The 20,385-nt window shown below is 42.2% G+C and overlaps 3 protein-coding genes across 4 annotated transcripts; 2 read left to right on the top strand and 1 right to left on the bottom strand.

The window, feature by feature from the left end:
* Nucleotides 1-3,737: 3,737 nt before the first annotated feature.
* Nucleotides 3,738-5,637, top strand: LOC129599415 (phospholysine phosphohistidine inorganic pyrophosphate phosphatase-like). Its single transcript, XM_055497640.1, has 2 exons — nt 3,738-4,138; nt 4,837-5,637. Exons 1-2 carry the CDS (start codon nt 3,881-3,883, stop codon nt 5,374-5,376), a joined length of 798 nt encoding a protein of 265 aa, XP_055353615.1. The 5' UTR covers nt 3,738-3,880; the 3' UTR covers nt 5,377-5,637.
* A 1,131-nt stretch (nt 5,638-6,768) lies between these two features.
* On the top strand, nt 6,769-12,468 carry LOC129599406 (sorbitol dehydrogenase-like). Its single transcript, XM_055497626.1, has 11 exons — nt 6,769-7,742; nt 7,827-7,860; nt 8,110-8,164; nt 9,531-9,565; nt 9,682-9,756; nt 10,526-10,685; nt 10,789-10,907; nt 11,257-11,322; nt 11,383-11,558; nt 11,935-12,056; nt 12,127-12,468. Exons 1-11 carry the CDS (start codon nt 7,677-7,679, stop codon nt 12,281-12,283), a joined length of 1,065 nt encoding a protein of 354 aa, XP_055353601.1. The 5' UTR covers nt 6,769-7,676; the 3' UTR covers nt 12,284-12,468.
* A 1,312-nt stretch (nt 12,469-13,780) lies between these two features.
* LOC129599416 (adenosine deaminase-like) lies at nt 13,781-17,178 on the bottom strand. 2 transcript variants are annotated; one of them, XM_055497641.1, is made up of 6 exons: nt 16,819-17,178; nt 16,098-16,174; nt 15,393-15,614; nt 14,933-15,096; nt 14,586-14,801; nt 13,781-14,484 (listed from the first exon to the last, which is right to left on the bottom strand). In XM_055497641.1, exons 1-6 carry the CDS (start codon nt 17,041-17,043, stop codon nt 14,312-14,314), a joined length of 1,077 nt encoding a protein of 358 aa, XP_055353616.1. In that variant the 5' UTR covers nt 17,044-17,178; the 3' UTR covers nt 13,781-14,311. The 2 variants fall into 2 exon arrangements, with proteins under 2 accessions (XP_055353616.1, XP_055353617.1); XM_055497642.1 differs by having other exon boundaries at nt 16,103-16,174; nt 16,819-16,860.
* Between the last annotated feature and the right edge of the window lie 3,207 nt (nt 17,179-20,385).

Here is a 20,385-nt window from a genome sequence, read left to right as displayed (position 1 = left end):
CACTGACCACTTCCGGCCGCCATAGTCACCGCCGGGCGGCAGATGGAGTACCACCAATTACTGCCGGTCACAATAGTCACTGCTTGGCGGCAGAAGGGGTAGAACCAAACACTCCCGGTCACAAAATGGTTACTGTCCGGCGGCAGATCGGGCACCACGGACAACTTCTGGTCACCATAGTCGTTGCCGTAGGCCCGACGGGGTACCGCCGACCACTTCCGGCATAACAGTCACTGCCCGGCGGCAAACGGGGTACCGCCGACCACTTCCGACACAACAGTCATTGCCGGGCGGCAAACGGGGTAACCAACCGCTTCCGGGCACAATTATCACTGCCGCAGATGGGGTGCCGCCTACCATTTCCGGCCACCACACTCAGTGCCGGGAAGCAGTTGCGCTCCAACCAGTCACTTCCGGTAACGGTAGGCACTGCCCTGCGGCAAATGGGGAACCTTTTCAGTAATTGAGAACTGTAGTGATTTTCGGTATACTATGGCGGAAGTTTCCACACTTCCCCATCCTTATTACATGCACAGCTGTGCAACAAAGCACTACCAAAAATCAAGGACGAAAGACAGTTAACAAAATCGTAAAACAATCGGAAGAATAATAATTCCAAAAATTCTTACGCTAAACCCTATAATTATACAGCGTTTACAGTCTGGGCAACTTACCAGGGCCCCGTCACCGGCTATTAATTCAGAAAAACTTGATATTTTATGGAAAGATAGAGGAATACTGGAATAAGCAAAAACAACTATTTTCGGCTGCGTGATGAAGGGGTGTGGCCAGCACAAAAATTGAAAGTAAATTCTACACTGTGCTGTAGCCTATGGGCAGCGTACCGCAGAACAACCTCTGCGAGGCCAGTTTAACTTTAAATGCTTTCTCAAAATTTTTATGCATTTCTTAAATACTTAAGCATACATAAATTTAACAATGCAGCTGCTTGTGAAACGGGTTTGCCAATGGTACGTACGCAGTCCGCGCTTCAGCTTGTTTCTGCCGAGAGAGATCGGTGCGCGCGTTGCAACTTTTCGATCTCGTAACAGCTGAAAAACACTTCGTGGCATTTCCTCGCGGAAATAGTTCCGTCGGCTGAATACATGAGACTTTCTATAGTCTGTATAAGGCTTGCTCCTGAACGGTGTACGGGAGTCTTTAACTAAATTGCGGCACGCACCTGATTGAAACAAGTTTGGAGGATGGTTAAATACTATACAATGTACGACGAGAGCATATTATTTACAGAGCGGTCCATTATTTTTTCTTGAACTTATTGTTGATTTTGTTTGCCATAATGCTGGCGAAGTTTTGCCAGCTGTCTAGCAGCAACGTAGCTGAAGTACGCGTGCGGTGGCCAATGCAGCACGCTGCTGGAAACAAAATCTTCAAAAATTCGTTAGTTTGTTAATTATCGTGTTAAATTCTTTTGTATTAGTTTAAAAAATACAAAATAACGCATACCCTTAGGCAAGACAACTGATCTTTCGTTTTTATTTTCGGGTTATTCACTATGAGCCTTTGATAATAATATACCTGTCTATGGAAGACTCATTCGAGATTTTAAATAGGCGGCTATGCTAAGCACGTATGCTCTCAGTGCCAAAACTCGAAACAAAACTAGAAAATCAGTTATTCTGCCTAATTGTATGCATTATTTTAAATTTTTAAGCGCATACAATAAATTTAGCACGGAAATAACGTAGTTACGAATTTTTGAAGATTTTCATTCCAGCAGCGCGCTGCTGGAATTAGAACGTGCTCATTCTAGAACCCATTTGCTTCCTAAAATTAGCCTCCTAAGTGTGCGTGGATTGAACCAAACTGAAAAATTTGATATTTAAAAAAAAAACCTGTTAACAGCCGCACTGTAACTGATGCAACTGCAAAGAAGCAAACAGGCGACGGTTTAATGCAGTTTTAGACGGCTGGTTGTTTTCTTCGGACTTGCAAGATAACTCCAACTCTTGCATCTCGATCAGTTATTGTTTAAATCAAACCAACTTCAAAAATTTAGGAAAACAAGCTGTTTTCTGTGATGACTTTTGTCGCTGTCAAAAAATATCCATATATGCGGAATCACGCTTACGAAACATTAGAAGTTCACTTTGAACAAGTGATAAGAATGCAACATTTGTACGTTGTACTCCATAGCAGGCGCCTGAAGTTTCTCTGGTGCTCGAGAACCGGTAATTAGAATTTTGCCTTTTTCAGGTTTCCAATCCAAAAGGCCTTTTCTAGAAAATTTGAGGAATTTCTGATCCTGTATCTTTGTGCATGCATATAAGGATTTTGCGTTTAATGTAATTGCTAATATCCATACAAAGTCCATGCTTGGGAGATACAGCAAAATTGAATGAGTCGACAGCGCTCAAAGCTAGCGTTCAAGTTGATATAGTCTGGAACACAACCAGCGGTCAGCGGCTTACTTAAGTAAAATAAACCAACAACTGTGGATGGCTGCACAGTTACACTGCCTGCAATGCTAAGCTATCCTCTTATAAGGTATTAACCGTTCATAAGCAAGCCGTATATACTTACAGTCTTTGTATTATAACGTATACAGTATCTTTGTGTATGCATAACTCACTGCACTCTGCAGGGTTTTGCCTCCGGAAAATACTAAACCACTCCCCTAAAATGGGCGAATCAAAGGCGTGTAACGTTTTGGTTACGAATCTCCATAGAAAAACCAAAAACAAGCCGTTAACACTATTCCTATGCAAAGATTAGTCTTCTTCTTTTCATAGTGTTAAGTCTGCATCTGTGTGCAGCCAACGGAAAAATTGTTAACACAAATCACATATAATTTCTGCTGAAAAACGTAAGTGTTAACTGTATCGTCTCCAAAAACGGTGAACGAGTATTTAAAGTTAAACTGACCTCGTACAGACTGTTCGGCATTAGCGGGATAATACTGCATTCAGCATAAGCGATAGTTCCCATAGACTGCACAGTCAGCACATTGTGAAATTTAGTTTCAAATTTTGTTCTGATCACGCCCATTCATCACAGCTGAAAATAATTCTTTTGCTTATTCCAGTGTTCCTCTATCTTTCTGCAAAAGATCAAGTTTTTCTGAAATTGTAGCCGGTGACGGGGCCCTGGTTAGTACACGTGACGCCGTGTGCCTTTTCTGAGGTAGACCTTCCGTTTTTGTTTTTGCAGCAGGGTGGACTAGTCCAATAGCCTTCTGACGATAAATATGACTCGGAAGTTTAAGGAACAGAGCTTCTGGTTCTGATTTGGGCACAAGACCTGGATGAACTGAAGCGAAGTTTACTCAACGCGCATGCAGCAGTAAACGCGCTTGACTGCAGAGTTTCTGATTTCAACTTAAAAGTTTCGAAATGATAGGACAAAGTTGGATGCAAAGGAGGAAACACGAAACCTTCATTGCGTCAGACTGCATGTTAATTAAGGTGTTCAAACGATAGTCGGTGTAGACTCAAAAACAGTAATGCGACAGTATACTATACAAAGTGACAAACCAGTGAAACTGCCAAATTCGCAGTCAACATAGAACAATGTAGTACTTAATGTACAGTCTGTACCATGTGGAACCGGAAATGGTTTTATACTGTACTTATGTTAGTACAGTACGTATAAAACCATTTCCGGTTGTGTGACACCCGTTGGCAGTATGACCTAACGTCGATACGCGTGCTGCACATCAGCTCGTTTAAATGCACGTTAATATCCATACGAGCTAGTTATACGTACATGCTGGCGTTTCGTGATAAAAGCGGTCAGAAATTAAATAAACTTTTTTACTTAATTGAGTAATCCTGGTAGCGGCTGTGAATGTGGATGTGGTGCAGAGAAAATATTTTTCTATCAGTTCTACGTATACCTGTATCGATAGCTATTAACTGATATGCCTGAGAGATGGCTGGAAGCTAAGGGTTTTCTCTTGGATATGACTGGGGTGCTGTACGATAGTTATGGCTTGACAGGAACGGCCATTCCCGGATCCTGTGAAGCCCTGCAGCTGCTGCGGCAGCATCATGTTCCCTTTCGTTTTGTCACCAATGAAAGCACCTCCGACCGCCAGTTCTTAGCCATGGTCCTCAGTACACTGGGCTTGCAGATCGATGCGCAGGAGATCATCGCACCTGCACCACAAGTTGTCAAGGTAGCTCCAGGTACTGGTATCTCAGCTGTTTGGCTCCGCATTGACTTTGTAACAAAGACGAAACAAACTAAGACAACCAAGTCTTTGTTGCTAGGGTAGACTTTGTTTCGTGACTTGTAGTACGCTGAAATTCGTTCTCTCCTGAACCGTTCTACCTTTTCAAATTGTTATAATTATAATTATTTTGATTTATAATTATTGTTATTATTACGAAAATATGTTCGTAATAATATGGTATTACGAAAATATATTGCATCATATATAATATATAAAAATATATTGAAAATATATTGCATATATAATTATACAGGTCCGCTGTGTGAGCTAGCAATATTGAAAAAAACTGAATTAGTAAACTCCGCGACCGTTTAACAGAAAATAGGTGGTATGTGTGTCGATCGGCAGTCGACGGCAGACAGACTATTCATCCAGGCTTCTTGAGTCTTAATAACAGTTCTTTCATTGCGTTGCATCACTTGAATGCATAGCTAGTTCTGACTGCATAATGAAAAAACGAGCTCACGAAAAAGATGCGAAATTACGTTGCAAAAAGTTTTTGAAAGCACTGAAATCAGAAATGAATATTCAGTTTATTGTGCCATAGTATGCCGTTGTGCTAGAAGTTGGTTAAGTATATTGTACTCTATAATATAATAATTATAGACTCTATAATTATTGTAAAGATGTTTCCTCCATAGATCGTGCGGGAGCGCGGTCTGCGCCCGTTCCTCCTGGTCAAAGACACGGTCCTCCAGGAATTTGCCGGCCTGAAGACCACAAACCCCAATTGCGTGGTACTTGGCGACGCACAGGACGACTTCTCCTATGAAAACGTCAACCGCGCCTTCTCCATCCTCATGAACCTTCCGAAGCCTGTCCTGCTTTCCATGGGCTGCGGTCGCTACTACAAGGAGACCGACGGTCTGAAGATGGACGTGGGCGCCTACTGTAAAGCTCTGGAGTACGCCTGCGGTATCCAGGCGGAATGCTGCGGTAAACCCGATCCGCGCTTCTTCCAGATGGCCCTGGACAGTCTCGGGCTGGAGGCGGACGCGGTGGTGATGGTGGGGGACGATGTGCGGAATGATGTCAACGGGGCGCAGAGGGTCGGCATGAGGGGAGTGCTGGTGAAGACGGGCAAGTACCGCACGGGCGACGAGGAGCACGGAGAGAGACGGCCCGATGCTGTGATGGAAAATTTGTTGGAGGTTGTCAGAATGTACTTACACAGTACATAGATGCCGTAACATAAGCGAGTGAAAATTACAGTATATTTCCATTTTTGTTTCTCGGCGAGAAGCGATTTTGTGTATATAAGAGAATTTTTGCTTATACGTGTGCAGTTCCGACTTTTTTAATTTTCGACGTGCTCATATAGCCTCATATGTTTTAATGTGTGGTCACTTGTGGTGTGTATGAGGGTTTTTGGCTTGCGCCATCTACTGCCGGATGTGGCTTGATCAGACCGCGTTTGCCGTGTGATTACACAAGCTGTTAGAACGCTGGAGATTTGATCTCGACAAAATTATATTAACTTTTCTGTTAGTTTGGTTAGCAGCTTTCAGTTTTTTCACCTCCACTTCTCAGCGGACAGACATTAAGAGAAAGCCATAATAAGAGAAGCAATGTGCCAGGTTCCGCTGGATCTGGGCCAAATCATACAAACTGTAAGGTATTGCGCCGATTGCGCGACCCCCGTAAGTTCCGTAACACTGTATCCGACATCCACGGAAAACATTCTGCGGAAGCACATTAAGCGGGTACTCGTAGGGATTAGTAGGGAAACAACGAGTACAGATGTAAGTAATAACTGATGCAGGGCGACGGGCGGCAGCCAGTGCCAGCCACTGCAGGGGATACGGGAAATTATTCCCGGTGCTCGTCGAGACAGATACACTGCGGGTTTTGGCATCGTTCAAACGGAGGTCCCGGATCGTATCCACGGGGGTTGCGATGTGAATGCGTTGTGTATCTGTGGTCAGTTGTAGAAAGGGGTCTGTGGATAATGGCAACCCGTAATGGACGGTGCGAGGCATGAGTGATGCAATGCTAACGGAGGTTATTTGAAATCCCTGCGGCGACACGACCTAAGGATACGGAAGGACACCTCACTGTTCGCATTTCAGATTTGATGTCGATTATCCACGGCTGGAAGAAAAAGCTAACAAAGCACCTGTCAAAAAAAGCGATTTTCGACTGTATTTCGGTTGCTGCTGTTAAAGACACGCTCATCTCTTGGCACTCCATGGCTCCAACGATGCAGAAAAACAATAGTAACCATAAAAACATTAACTAAATGTTTTTGATCTGATCTGGAAATCTACAAGATTGTTGTTTGTTTTGGTGACAACTCAGCGTGGACTGTACAGTGGACACCTTGTATAAATAGTTGTATTTACGATTAAATCCATATAAGTTATAACCCTGTTAAATGCGTAGGCGACAGGGCAACCGCGAATGGACGGCAGTTCGTGAAAACCGACGCGTGTCCGGAAGTCACTTGTTCTGTTTCCTGTTGCTGCGCACGTTGCCAGCCGCCACTTGCAAGTGGCCACAAATGTTACATGACTATTAATTTTTAATTGCTTTTTACAGCACATGAGTTACATGACTATTTTTAATTGCTTTTTACAGCACATGATAGTGGTACTGATGGTAGTCGCTGTTGGCGCTAGTGCTACACAGATGCGAGTAAGGTCCTTACTCGCATCTGCTACACTTGATTTTCTGTTCTAGGATGTAGGAACACTCGGAAAGCCAGTTCGGGATTCAGGCTGGGATTGCAGACTGGCATTGTGTCATTTTGACGTCACTAACAGACAGGGATTTTTCAGTGCGCCAACAGGAGGTTTACGCATTCGCTCTGTTTCTGTTTGCGTGCTGTCGTATGGGCGGTAGTGCGATACCGTGGCCATAGCACTGGCGCTTAATTTAAGGATAATGTAAACATTTTTATAACACATTTGTCGCCTTATTTGCAGAGGATGGTTTTCTGTAAATTTTCGTTTAACTGCATAATTAACAAACAGCATAGTTTGCGAACGCGCACTGTTTAAAAAGTGTAGGAATAAGCACTTGTTGTTATGGGCCTACGATGACTTCCCAGTGTAGCTTAGGCGTACGGCTCCAACCGCCACAGGGCGTCATCCTGGCCAGAATCGTAAATGAGTGTGTCTGGGCTAGCGCCGCCCCTCTACAGAATGCATGCATACACTCACCGTGACTCGTGGATCGTACTGTATTGATTTTAAATCTTGCTGCAAAATTCATTTCTCCGCGTTGCACGGAGAAGCGCATTCAGATTTATAGCAGGTTATCAGTTATGGCTCATTGTCGTACGGTTTGCCTTCAGCGATGAGTGCCGTCTCAAAATTATTAAAAATCACGTTTTTGCGATAGCAGCGGAGCTGGTTTGATAATTTTGCATCGAATGTTGGAATCGCTGAAGTTTCGGTTCTGACTTCTGCGCCTAATCTCGCACACCAAATTCCTTGGTGTCATTTGGTTGTCTGTGCCGCAGTGCTGATCATCGTCGACAATGTCTTCTGCGCCGCGCGATACCAATCTGTCAGCAGTGCTGCAGTCCGTGAAGAATCTGCGTCTGGTGAGTAACTGAGTATCCGTATCCGTAACAAATCTGAAGGAAATCTGGGTCCTGGGTCCACTCTACAGTGTCATGTGATTGCAGGAGGAGATGCCGATCCCCCAACCAGGCCCCAATGGTAAGTTGTCGTCTGCATCACCAGGAAAACAATGGCGTATTTAAATTAGATAAATTAAATTAAAATAATCATTTAATAGTCGTATTTGCGAGCGAAGAAACGGGCGGCGGATTTATTTGTCCAACAATTACTGCTGGAATTTGGAGAAATTGTTCATTAATTCATTATTCATTAATCCATTTATTATTTTTACACAAATTATAAGACAGCCCTGAGATTGGTATTGATGTATTTCTTCGTGTATTGCAGAAGTGCAGATCGCTGTTCAAAAAGTCGGAATCTGCGGCACGGACGTTCATTTCTGGTACGCTGGTTTTCTCTTTATAAAAACCTCAGTTTAAGGTTGAAATTCAGCACACCTTCGAAATGAGACCAAATAAAAAGAATAATTGTGCAGTTTAAGAATCCCGAATAATTTTTGGGTCCAACAAGCAGCTAAATAAAGTATTTATTGCACGTTATTTTTTTTTCAGCCATGATTTCGTTATTTGGCAATTTAGTCTGTTGGCACTGAATTTGTTTAGTTTCTTCAGGGGAATTTATTTAAATACAAATAAAAAAAACTGAATATCTGGATTCACACTATTTTAAATTCTGGAAACCTTGTTTGTGGTTGAAACTTGAAATGGTGCGATTTCGAAGCAAGGCAAAAAAATCTGAAAAAACAATTCGATTTTCGAAATGTTAGCAATTTAAATATGACAGCCACTGCAACACGAAACTATCCTAAAAATACCTAATGATTTCTGAAAATTATTTAAAAGGACTTTAAAGTGAGGGATATAAAACTGTTAGAAAATATAAAACATAATATAAAAAATGGAGCAATCGAAAATTCTGTACAGAGGTGTATTTATTACTGCTGGATATATTTAGACGGGTTTTTCTTGTGCTGCACGCAGGCGAAATCAATGGGTTCGCGCAGTTTGGCTTAGCATCGTGTGGTACACAGGACACACGTCATATGTATGTGTTCCTGCACCTTGTTTTTCGTTTTTTTTTTCAAAAATTCATAGAGAAAGAGTTGTGTTTTCCTTGGTAGAGTCTGAGCAAACATAATGACATCGTAGAAATTTGCGCAGCAGAATTTTTCGCAGGCTGCCACACCAGGAGGCGGCCAGTTGATCACGAACCGGAAACGGTTAAAATTCCTAGTTTTGAGAATCTTCAGAGATCTGTTTAAACTGTGGGTTTGCGCAGGCGAACAGGAAACAAGTTTCTGGGGATTCCGCCTGAATAGGAAGAAATTACTGCCTCTAGGATATTTTTTAAATAATTTTTGAGTGATTAACTGGCGGCGCTAGGACGTCCATTTGCGAATTACCCAGTACGCAATCCTGGCCAAAACTGCTTCGACTTTTTTCACCAGTTTTTAATTAAGTACAAAACTTTTTCTCTTAAAAAAATTAAAAACTGGTTAAAATAAATCGTTAAGTTGGGTTAATCAAATTATCAAATCTATGATTGATTTCTAAATAATTTAAAATTGATTTACTGAATACAAAATTATTTATTTCAATTTAAAATCTGTTATCAGTAATCACTGATCGAGAAGCGCATAATTTAGGCTCGTGGCATCCATACTTTATAGTTCGAAAACGTTTTTGTCGGAATACTCGTACCCTAACTGCAAATTAATTGCTTTAGCAGCTCATGGTTAAATTTTGCAGGCAAAGCGGACACATGGGAGATTATTTACTCAAAGGTATGGCCCAAATGTTTGGGGATACTGTACAATCAGGAAGGATCGTTTTACCCACATTCCGGATTTGTGTGCTGCTGTTTCATGCTACTGTGCTGAACTTTTCACTCGAATTGCAGCGCCTGTCGTCCTGGGACACGAAGCCAGTGGCATTGTTTCCGCCGTCGGCGAAGGCGTTACCAGCCTGAAAATAGGTGAGACGCAGCTGTTTTGTAGATTCGTTCACGCTATCTTGTTGTTGTGATGACTTTCCGAAAAAGATTTGAAAAAATTTCAAAGCGGGGAATATTAATTTATTTAAAAATATACAACAGATTGCAATAATAGATTGCGTAATTGTGTAAAGCTTGTTTCCACAGGGAACGTTATATAGTTTATACCGTGATCTCCTCTTATATTTAATTTCTACGCTGGTTTAGTAAAACTATGGAATTTTCGTTGGGGTAACTGTTGCACCTTCATACAAGATATTTTCCTAATTTTGTTAAAGAATTTTTTTTCTTATTAAACTATATGTGCCCAGTTGCATTTTGATGTTAGCAGAGTTTGAATTAGTTGTGGCCAACTGGCCATTCCCTCAGGGTGGTGAATTTTAAAGCATAACAATAGAATACAGTAGAAATAAAGTATAATTTTAGACAAATTAAAATACCATAAAATGCAGCGCAAAAATGCTTTGCTTGATTTCGATATAATGTGTTGCGTCGGCAGTATGCCTAAATGAATACATTTTCCATGAGAGAATGTCCTTGTCCCAGAATAATACTCTGCGCCATAGGAGTTGGTACTTGACCTGTTTCTGAAAATGTTCGAGAATGCATTTGCCAGTAAGGCCAACTCGAGTAGCTATTCTGCATAGTTGACAGATCATTGCTAGTCGGATCGCATTCTTTGCTGGTATGGTATGAAGTGGATATTTAAATTTATACGTCAGAGTTCAGCCCCGTTATCGTTAAACTGCAGGCGACCGTGTGGCCATCGAGCCGGGCGTCCCCTGCGGACGGTGTGAGTACAGCAAGGAGGGCCGCTACAATTTGTGCCCGCACGTCAAGTTCTGCGCGCAACCGCCCTTCCACGGCACCCTCACGCGCTACTACGTCCATGACGCCAGTTTCTGCTACAAGTGCGTACTGGTCAATTAATGCCTATCTGCATTTCCGCTGAACGCGCTCACTGTACTGGTGGTGCTTGTATCGCCGTTAACGATTACTGTTTCCGTGCTGTAGACTTCCGGATAATGTGTCTCTGGAAGAAGGCGCCTTGTGTGAACCGCTAGCCATCGCTGTTCACTCGTGTCGCCGAGCAGGAATCGAAATCGGTCACAAAGTTCTCGTTTGTGGAGCAGGTAACTGACACCTTCTTACTGAGCGTTTAATTTAGTGATTACGAAATTTTAACGAACAAGATTTTTGAAGATTCTTTGCCCGTTGATTTATGCACATTAATATATTTCATAATAATAATAATATTTCTCTCTCCACATAATATGCAAAATAATGATATTGTGCATAAAAATACTCTTATGCATAATATTTGTACTAATATTATGCATAGGAATATTGTTTCTCTCTCCACTTTTTTGCGCATTTGCTTTCCCATGTATTCTGATTGCAGCTTCGATCGAATTACTTCGCAGATAGAAGTATATCTTATTAACTATTAAGATACGCTGCATGGACAAACTGATTTTGCAGGTCCCATCGGCCTGGTGAACGTGCTGGCCGCACGCGCGATGGGCGCTTCGAAGATCGTCATTACCGGTAAATAAAAAGAATTTTTTACAATTCGATTAACGGCATTTAATTGCCATTTATTTCCAGATGTGGTGGAAGATCGGCTGAAGTTCGCTAAAGAATTGGGCGCTGACCATACAATCAATGTGGCGGGCAAAAATGCCAAAGCCGTCGCGGCACTGGTGGAGGAAGCGCTTGGTCGTCACGCGGACTGCACTATCGAGTGCAGCGGCTTCGAAACCAGCCAGGCGGCGGCTATTTACGTAGGGAGAAAATACGCTTCAGCGATTTCTGCGATACATATATTAAAAATTATATTTTTAAACTATGTTAACGGTTTCTTAAATTTTTAAACAGTTATAAAAATTACTTACAAATTGTAGAAAATTGTTAAAAAAATGTTAATATAATATTATTGAAAAATTAATATCAAGTAAATTTCATATTAATAATTTTATGTTAAAAATTTTCTGGTAAGCGTACTTCTATTGATAACCTTGCCGACAGTCAAGGTATCGTTATTTGGCTGTCGATGACTTTTATCTCCAGCGTCGTTTGTCTCATGTATTCGATTTTTTTGAAATTTCGTTAATGACTATCATCCCAGCCGGTCTGTGAATTAAATTTTTCTCATTGCAGTCCACCAAGTCTGGCGGCTGTGTCGTGCTGGTGGGCATGGGCGCAATGGAGAACAAGCTGCCGGTGATGGATGCGCTGTGCCGCGAAGTGGACCTTCGCGGTTCTTTCCGCCTCCTCAACTGGTGAGCAAATGCGATCATGCACCTTAATCATACGTACTAGATCAGTCTTGACCATGTTATCGTTATGCAGCTATCCCATGGCGCTGGAAATGATGGCTTCCGGCCGTGTCGACGCCAAGCCCTTGGTGACGCACCGCTACGCCCTGGAGCAGGCGCTGGACGCCTTCGAGACGGCCCGCACCGGCGCCGGCATTAAGGTCATCATCGACTGCAGTCGGCAGCAGTGAATGTTCACATGTTCGTCACTCTGGCAGCAGTCAGTTGGGCTTATTTAGTTCTTCTTGGCATAATCGAAAGATAATACGATTACGGATTGATACGGTTGATTACTTTCCGCTTGATTTCGTTTTTCCCGCTTTGATTCATGTCCATCTGCGATTATGGATCTGCATTTATGTATCACTTTAACCTGCGCCCCATAAGTCTTTGATATACTGTGTTGTCGAGTCAACTTGGCACCTTTTTTTAAAGTGAGTTGTATCCGCTTAGCGCATAACTCACTGTACGAAAAGGTGCCAAGTTGACTCGACAACACAGTAGTCTTTAACTGATTAATTTAATTCAAATAATTTTATAAAGATTTATGATAAAGTTTTCGGCTGGAACTGCGTTTGTGCCCTCATACCGGTAACTTGGTAACAACGATATACGTACAACAACAATGGACTGGAGAAATTTACCCTCTGGAGAAGACTTAAAATTCGATTCATAATAAACACAGCATCTGGAAAATTCGATTCTCTGGAAAATTCAATTCCTAATAAACACAGCATCGCTTTCAAGAGACCCACACATGTAAACGCTTCTGTAACAAACGAATTATGCGGGGATACACTGCTGTAGTACAGTGATCAGGAGTCAGGATATACAGCTGTCCACCGGCTAGGTAGATAACTGGATCGATAAAAGGTTCGGCAAGAAAAGTGAGCATGGACGTCAGTCTGCACGCTCAAGACATGTGTTGAGTGTGTTATCAGAAAATATTCCATGTTATTAGACGATATTCCACAAAGTGTTGCTCTTCCCAGTCTAGAATTGTCCTTTGATTGTCAAGCTCGGGTGGGATATATATACTGTACTTCTATACAAGTATGTATAATTGCATAAGCCAACACACGCGAACAGTCTGCTTCGCATATGCCAACCGCCTGGGTTGGCAAAGCTCCTTTGATTTTGGTAACTGGTTTACGTTAAACAGCCAGGCGCCAGGTTGACCCGCAAACTGTCTTTCCGAATATGAAAGCGGCACAGCGTCTTGTGCGAGCGTTTATACCTAACTGTACATAGTTCGGCTTCTTCTGTCGAAAAGTGCATCTAAATTCCTCTTTGAGATAGCTGTTAATGCAGTTCACTTGGTTTATTCACTTGTGTAAAACTGAGTTTTCTCTGTTAATTTTGGTGCGATTTTTACAAAAAACTGGCAACACTACCAGAAAACCAAAATTTTGTTAAAATAATACACATTGTATCCTGCTCAGTGAATCAGTGATATACAGGAAGTAGTGTAACTGGCGTTGGTACCTAGATGACTGCTCTACAAAACCGACACAACTGGTTATCCGGTGTAGCAGCCATATGTTACGTACTGGACAGCTTTGTACATGTAATTTGGATTTGGTCACATTATGTACAGCCGTGTGGAACATCTTGTACTGCATCGCTGGAATTCTATACACTGTCTGCTGATTTCTGCCAAAATTTTATTAGAAACCCTCAACGCGTGCAGTTTTCAGAACAGCCAATGACGCATTAAAATATGCAGCAAAACAAAATCCAGAGCACTGCACATTAAGCAACGGTAGATGTTGTGGAAATGATAATAACGTTAAAAAAACTAAACGTTTTTGCCAGAAAACCCTTTGCAGTGCCTCGGAAGGTGTCGCTCAATTGTAAAAAAACAAAGAAATCCATAGGGCGACTGGACCAGCACAATTTGTATCTACTGACATGTGCAGCAGTTCCAGCCAAGTACGGTATTCTGTTTGGGATCGCTTAGTTTCCCGCTCTGGACAAGCTGAAACTGCAGCAGCGCCGTAAGTTCCAATCTGGACATATCAAAAGCGTTAGTGTTGCGCTACGGCTTCTCAAACAATTTTTATATTTCCGTCCAACAGAATGAACAGATGTATCTTCAGCCGGAAAATTTACCATCCGAAAGAAGGTATCGCAGGTTTCGCCCATTAGAAATAAATTGAGAAAGTTTTGTACATGCTTTCATTGTCAACAATGTAGTGCAGGTTTCTTCCCGATGCCAATCAGCGATCAGTATTAAGAACCCATTCTTTCTCTTTCTCCTCCGAAAAATATGTTTTGCAAAGCGTGCTTTTGACGTCCTCTGGTGCGAAGGAAGCTTTCAGCGCTGAACGATTAATCCGGAAAAAATCCGATGCACCGAATCCACAGTTTTCATGCAGTAAAGCGTAATCGTCTACAAAATATTGCACGTTTTGCCAACATTCAAGAAGAAGTTGCAACACAGCAAAAATCAGTGAGGTGACAAGCAATGACAAATCATCCTTAAGCACCCACCAGAAAGACAAGTCCCAAAACATGCCGGATCGTCGCTGTTGATTGAGAGACTGAATCCGCTGCTATTGAACTTTGTGACGGGATGCTCGCTGGCAACCTTCACTTCACCGGTGCATAAGTTACTGATGGGACTGATTTCAAGGTGGATCATATGTTGTCGCAGGTACTCAAACACCGCCGCGTTATACACGACCTTAATGCCATGACCAATCCGCTCTAGGAATAAGAAAGCAATAACGAGTTGCGCATATTAGTTATACGTACTATATACGTAGTTAATATCTGCATATTAATGATGTACTGGGTGTGCGTAGGCTAAACGTTAACTGTCGATAGTCAAGCCGTACTTGCATGCAGTTTCTCCACAGCAATCTGGGCATTCATCGGCTCGCTGCTTTCAGCTGCGTGGATGGTGATATCCATACCGGCGTCGTAGATTTGGTTCAAGAACGTATCATACCGACTAAGATCCTCTTCCGGTCCACACAAATCGAAAGCCACAAAGTCCTGCCTGTCGGTAACAACCAGAAATTGTGCGGTTAACAATACAATTCCAGATTACATCTGCGCCTCTCACCTGACCAATTATTATACTCGTTACACCAACATTTAACACCAAAGCTAACACAAATTTTGCTCATAGAGTAAAACTGGTGTTCGTAGTCTTGGGTCAGAGTACCGATTGTGCCCATATGCAATACACAGACTCATGCATACGCTTTGATTAAACCTATTCTCCTCGTTCGTTGCGCTTTAAGCAGTGAGGTAAGCAGATTAGAATAAACTTGTATGCGCTGTTGTACGTACCGGTGCTTGATTACGAAATCCACCACCTTCTGCAGTGAGTCGCTTCCCAGCACAGCCAGTCCCGATGCGATAAGGTAGACATGGATTTCCTTTCCCTGTTCCCTAGCTTTGCTGATACCGGAGGCGATGCCTTTTTGTACAGCCCCTAGCGCGTCTTCCATGGATATCTTGCCTCTACATTTCCGCTCCATAAACGGTGGGCAATATCGCAGCTCCAGTAGCCTGCCGGTGAAAAATCAGTTGTACGTGTGCGGAACTTGATTAATATCGGATGCATCAACTTAATCGCATAATTAAACGAGTTTTGACTGTACACGTCAGATATGCAATATGCAAGCCAGATCAAAGACCCGGTGTATGTTTCACAGTAATGATACTTTGTCGTGAGTAGTGTTTATTAATCTTATTGTCGTAAACCATACGAAATAGCCTGTGCGATGGTGGCTGGCCACTGGCCAGAAGTTGGTACAGTTGGGCGACGATACTACGCATCGCAGTTCGTTAGTATAGTGGTGGTCCTTACTGAAGTGCCGAACTCGCCCTTATTGTTATTGCAAAATGTACACTACCGGTATAACTTTGATTTTGCACAAAGCTCACTAATTGTTAAACGCTCATGCATAGTATACTGAATACGATACTGACTGTAGAAAATTCACACACTCAGACTTCCTGAAATGAACAAAGCTGTTAGCTCATACACACTTAACATTTTCCAGGGCTTTTCGGAGAACGATTTCGCTGGCAGCACGGGTGATGGCACGCGCTTCCCCGAATATGATCTAAATTTACAGAAAAAGTCAGAATGTCGTTCAAAGCAAATCAGCCAAAAACAGATAAGAAATAGCGCGGTAATTGAGGTATAATGCGCCGACTGGAGAATTCAGGTATAATGAACTGACTGGAGATCGTGGTACACGAGTAGTGCTGAAGCGAGCTGAACTGGACATGAAGCATTACCGCAGTTTACCTTATACTTTACACTGTTTACAGTATCTTATCAACTAGTACACTAGCAACTTGTCGGTGTTATTTTGTTTGGTTCCGGTTTAATTTGGAAAAGGTTGTTTTTATTGCCAACAGCATTTAAGCACGCTCAATGGACTGGTCGAGCTGCAAGTTTTTTTCTGATTTTCTAATTGTAAAATAAAAGTTATGTGCAAGTATATTGAATGTGTGTCGCACGTGTAGTGTATTCCCTGTTTTTACGGCATTTTCAGATGGAACTGGTGTAATTTTCATCTGTTTTGCGCCTACCACATTTTACTGGCCTGCGGCTTGCATTTCGTGGTGAGTAACTATAAGTTCGCAGCAGTTAGGCATGCGGACTAGAATTTTGTAAACCAGGGGTTTCTAAACCGGTCAGGATTACGAAATTGATAAGAATATATTGTAAGGTAAATGTTTTCATGACTACAATTCATACCGCGCCACGCTCCAGTGTGGCAATAGCATCCTCCAGATTTTTGGCCGGCTTCTCGAGAACAAAGGCTTTTCTGCACTCGGCATCAGTCGATCCCGGTAGCGGAATGCCCTGGCGGTGGTGCTCGTCGATAATGATTTCATAGGGAATGCATCCTTCAAAGTGGCAGTGTAATTCCACTTTCGGGAGGTTTCGCCATTTGTCAGTGCTGTGTAACTGAAAATGCATGGTGCAAGACTGGAATATTCGCCGGTGAACGAATAAGAGCTCAAAAATAATCGATCAATGCGTCAATTAATTCTGCAGTAATTTAAAATACGCAACCGATGCAGCAAAATCTGCGCACGGCAACTACCTTTATAGCAGCGAACAACGTCGAGCACTGCAAGCGACCAAACTTTGTTTTGAAGAAACCGGATCCGCTTGGCTTAAATTAGCTACATTCTGTCATTAAAGAAAACCGGATCCGTTTGTTGAAATTTCCACACTGGGGGGCGGCGCTAACCGCAGTCGACTGAATAATAAGATGTTCCTGAAGCGAACTTCTCGTCCTTCGGCTCGGTTCGGTTCGCCCGAAACGCAATCAAAAATTTCAAATTGGTGAAAATATCAGTTAAAGAACATGCGCTTTTTTCAAAAAAGTCTCATTGCGTGACCCATCCAGCTCCTGGCTTTAATTTTTTTAAGGAAACCAACAGTCCATCACAACATAAAATAACTGAAACATTAAAGCATTTCATACGAAAAAAATAGCATGATATTTTGAGTTTTGCGAGGAGGGACACAATAAATGGATGCATGACTTTGATTGACACCTCTATTAGCAAGCATAGGCGAATTCTCAAAATAGTCGACCGAAGCGTAGCGAAGGTCCTCTATGTTCAGAATTAATGGGAAGCGTGATGACCGTTCGTCGTCACCGCCACTAAATGCACATATGCACAGTAGCATTGGGAAGAGGTGCACCAATGCGCGGTGGCCGTATATACTCACACCCCATGTAACTGGCGATGTCCGCTCGTCGGTCACCGCCACCAAATGCACATATGCACAGTACCATTGGAAAGAGGTGCACCAATGCGCGGTGGCCGTATATACTCACACCCCATGTAACTGGCGATGTCCGCTCGTCGGTCACCGCCACCAAATGCATATACATGTATGCACGGTAGCATTGGGAAGCGATGCCCAATGCGAGGTGGCGGTATATACATAATCACGCCCCGAGTAACTTGGGTTGCCCGTTCGTCGATCACTACCGTCTGATCTGAAAAAGGAGAATGCACCGTAGCCCCGTACATTCAGGACCTTTGAATATTGTGGTGAACGTGGTGTTGGACACATTTTGAATCTGCTTTCCCAACAGCCGACAATGCGCTTGTAAAGCACGTAGTCCACTTCAACTGGAGGGGCGAAGCTCCAGTCAAACGGATGAAATGACGGGTTCAGTTCGTCAGTTCGGGCCTCCAGTATAGGCGTTCCCATTAGTTTCACTTGAAGTATACCGCTTGCTTAACCGATAGAACCATCCGTCGGTTCAGAAAAAATCCGTTGTACGTAAATTCTGCTCTTCCGCGATTTTGTTTAATGTCATGTCAATGTTGCCTCCTCAGCTTCTCAAGGCTACTGACAGAGGTTGCCATTTAGTCAAACAAGAAGCCATTTAGTCAAACAAGAAGTCCTACCGGCAAAGCCACTAAACCTAACCTCCCTCTCCACCTCCCCCCCCCTGGCTTCGCCGGCATAAATTAATATTTTTTCATAGTGTATGATCTGACCTGTACATTCTTAAGGGGACCGGACTGGCAAAAACGCCCAGCAGACATTTTTGCTTTTTTCGGAGTAACCGTAAAAATCTCTGATCCCGAGTAATACAGTTTGTCTAGCAGAGAAGACAATATTTCTAAGGTAAAACAACATGATATCTGCTTGGTGTAGCAGAAATTACATTTAAACAAAACCGTACGCTTGCGAAAACACAGTTATGAGTTAGTAGAGCAGTGGACGAATTTTCTGTTAGATGGCTTTCCCGATTTCATTGATGCTCTATTGATGCTCTGGTAATGCTGCTCTGTTGAAAATAGCTTAAACTGCCTTACCATTAGAGGCTTACCACAAACTATTGTAATTTAGACACATATTCCTGCTGCCCTTCGGTCATGCAGTGCCCGCAAAAAGCGAGTGCACTTTCCTAATTTAAATATATTCTAAAGCTAATAAAATTTTCAAATAAATGAGTTAGGAAGATCATGGTAGTCGTTGGTACAAGTGGTTTTCGGGAACCAAACTTGAAAAAGATTTTGTTCTTTAACCAGATATAATGATTAGGGTATAATTAAATTCTGAACAGCTATTGGAATGCTTCTACAAAACAACCCCACGTCCAACGACCTACGATTTCATAAGTAATATGCCTGCATAGTGCATCAAATATAACTGACAACAAGTTTCGAAAATTATGTATGCATATTTTGCGATTGTGGTTTGTGCCTAATTGCCTAAAAGAACAGTGCCGGACGCAGTGTATCCGCTATGGTGTGTTGTACTTATAGCCTTCCAACCGTTTCTTAATTTCTGAATTATTATTCTTTATTAGCGCAAGCCAGTACCACTCATCCAGCTTATAAAAAGAAGATTTAATTACAACCCAACAGTTTTCAATTATTGGTTAGTATGTTAGTGCCAACAATCAGCGGCGTCTCGAAAGTACAGTACGTAAATTATACAAATGGAAATCTGCAATCAGCAGTACAAGCACTTTTACAACCAGCACTGGGCAGGAATCGCTTCTTCTCCGCTTCCATCCTGACAGTGTGTACCTACAGCTGAAATCCAGTCCACGTCATGGCCGTCCTTGCATAAAAACAGCAATACTGCGTTCGTGATCTTGTCTATTGTAGGCTGCAATTTAGTACCATAATAAAATATTTAATAATACATAACTTTATTTAACATCGGGACGCTGGACATAGTTTTAAAAGAGACCAGTAAGGTTTATATAAAAAGCCATATAACTTTTGAATACCTTTTTGATAATAACACATGTACACTGAGCCATAAATACTCGATAGAAAGAATGTATTCTCCTAATAAATATCTTTTGTTTTGCGTTCGCTAACCCTAAAATGAGAGAAAGCTCAAATAGGTAATTAAGTTAATGAAAACAATGCGAGTAATGTTACAGCTGCATGGCGTCAAAAATACCACAAATGCGTTTAATACAAAAAGATGTACAGTACGTATGTCCCACGTACCTCGTGAGTGTACGCCACTTCCGCTATACAGGTACCTATCAGCTTTCCACTCCGACTCACACAGATCCGACTTACAGCTTTGCATTTCGATAACGTTGATTGCGGGTGCCAGGACAAAGAACATAGCGAAGATGTGCGTTCTCCTTATTGGAAAAGAAGTAAATATTGGTAAGAAAGCTAAGTTAGCTTATTGAAAAAGTTAGTTATTTGTTTTTCTTTATTTGAAAATGCAGTAAACCTATCTAACCCGACATTTTATTCACTTTTAGGCAAATGGCAAAAGTAACCTGAACCATGTTATTATCCTTTTTAACAG

This window comes from Paramacrobiotus metropolitanus, unplaced genomic scaffold, assembly GCF_019649055.1.
Source record: "Paramacrobiotus metropolitanus isolate TYO unplaced genomic scaffold, Prichtersi_v1.0 Parri_scaffold0000145, whole genome shotgun sequence".
NCBI classification, from domain to species: Eukaryota; Metazoa; Tardigrada; class Eutardigrada; order Parachela; family Macrobiotidae; genus Paramacrobiotus; species Paramacrobiotus metropolitanus.
Note: the sequence above shows the minus strand (reverse complement) of the source record. Positions and strands in the feature narration are given on the sequence as shown.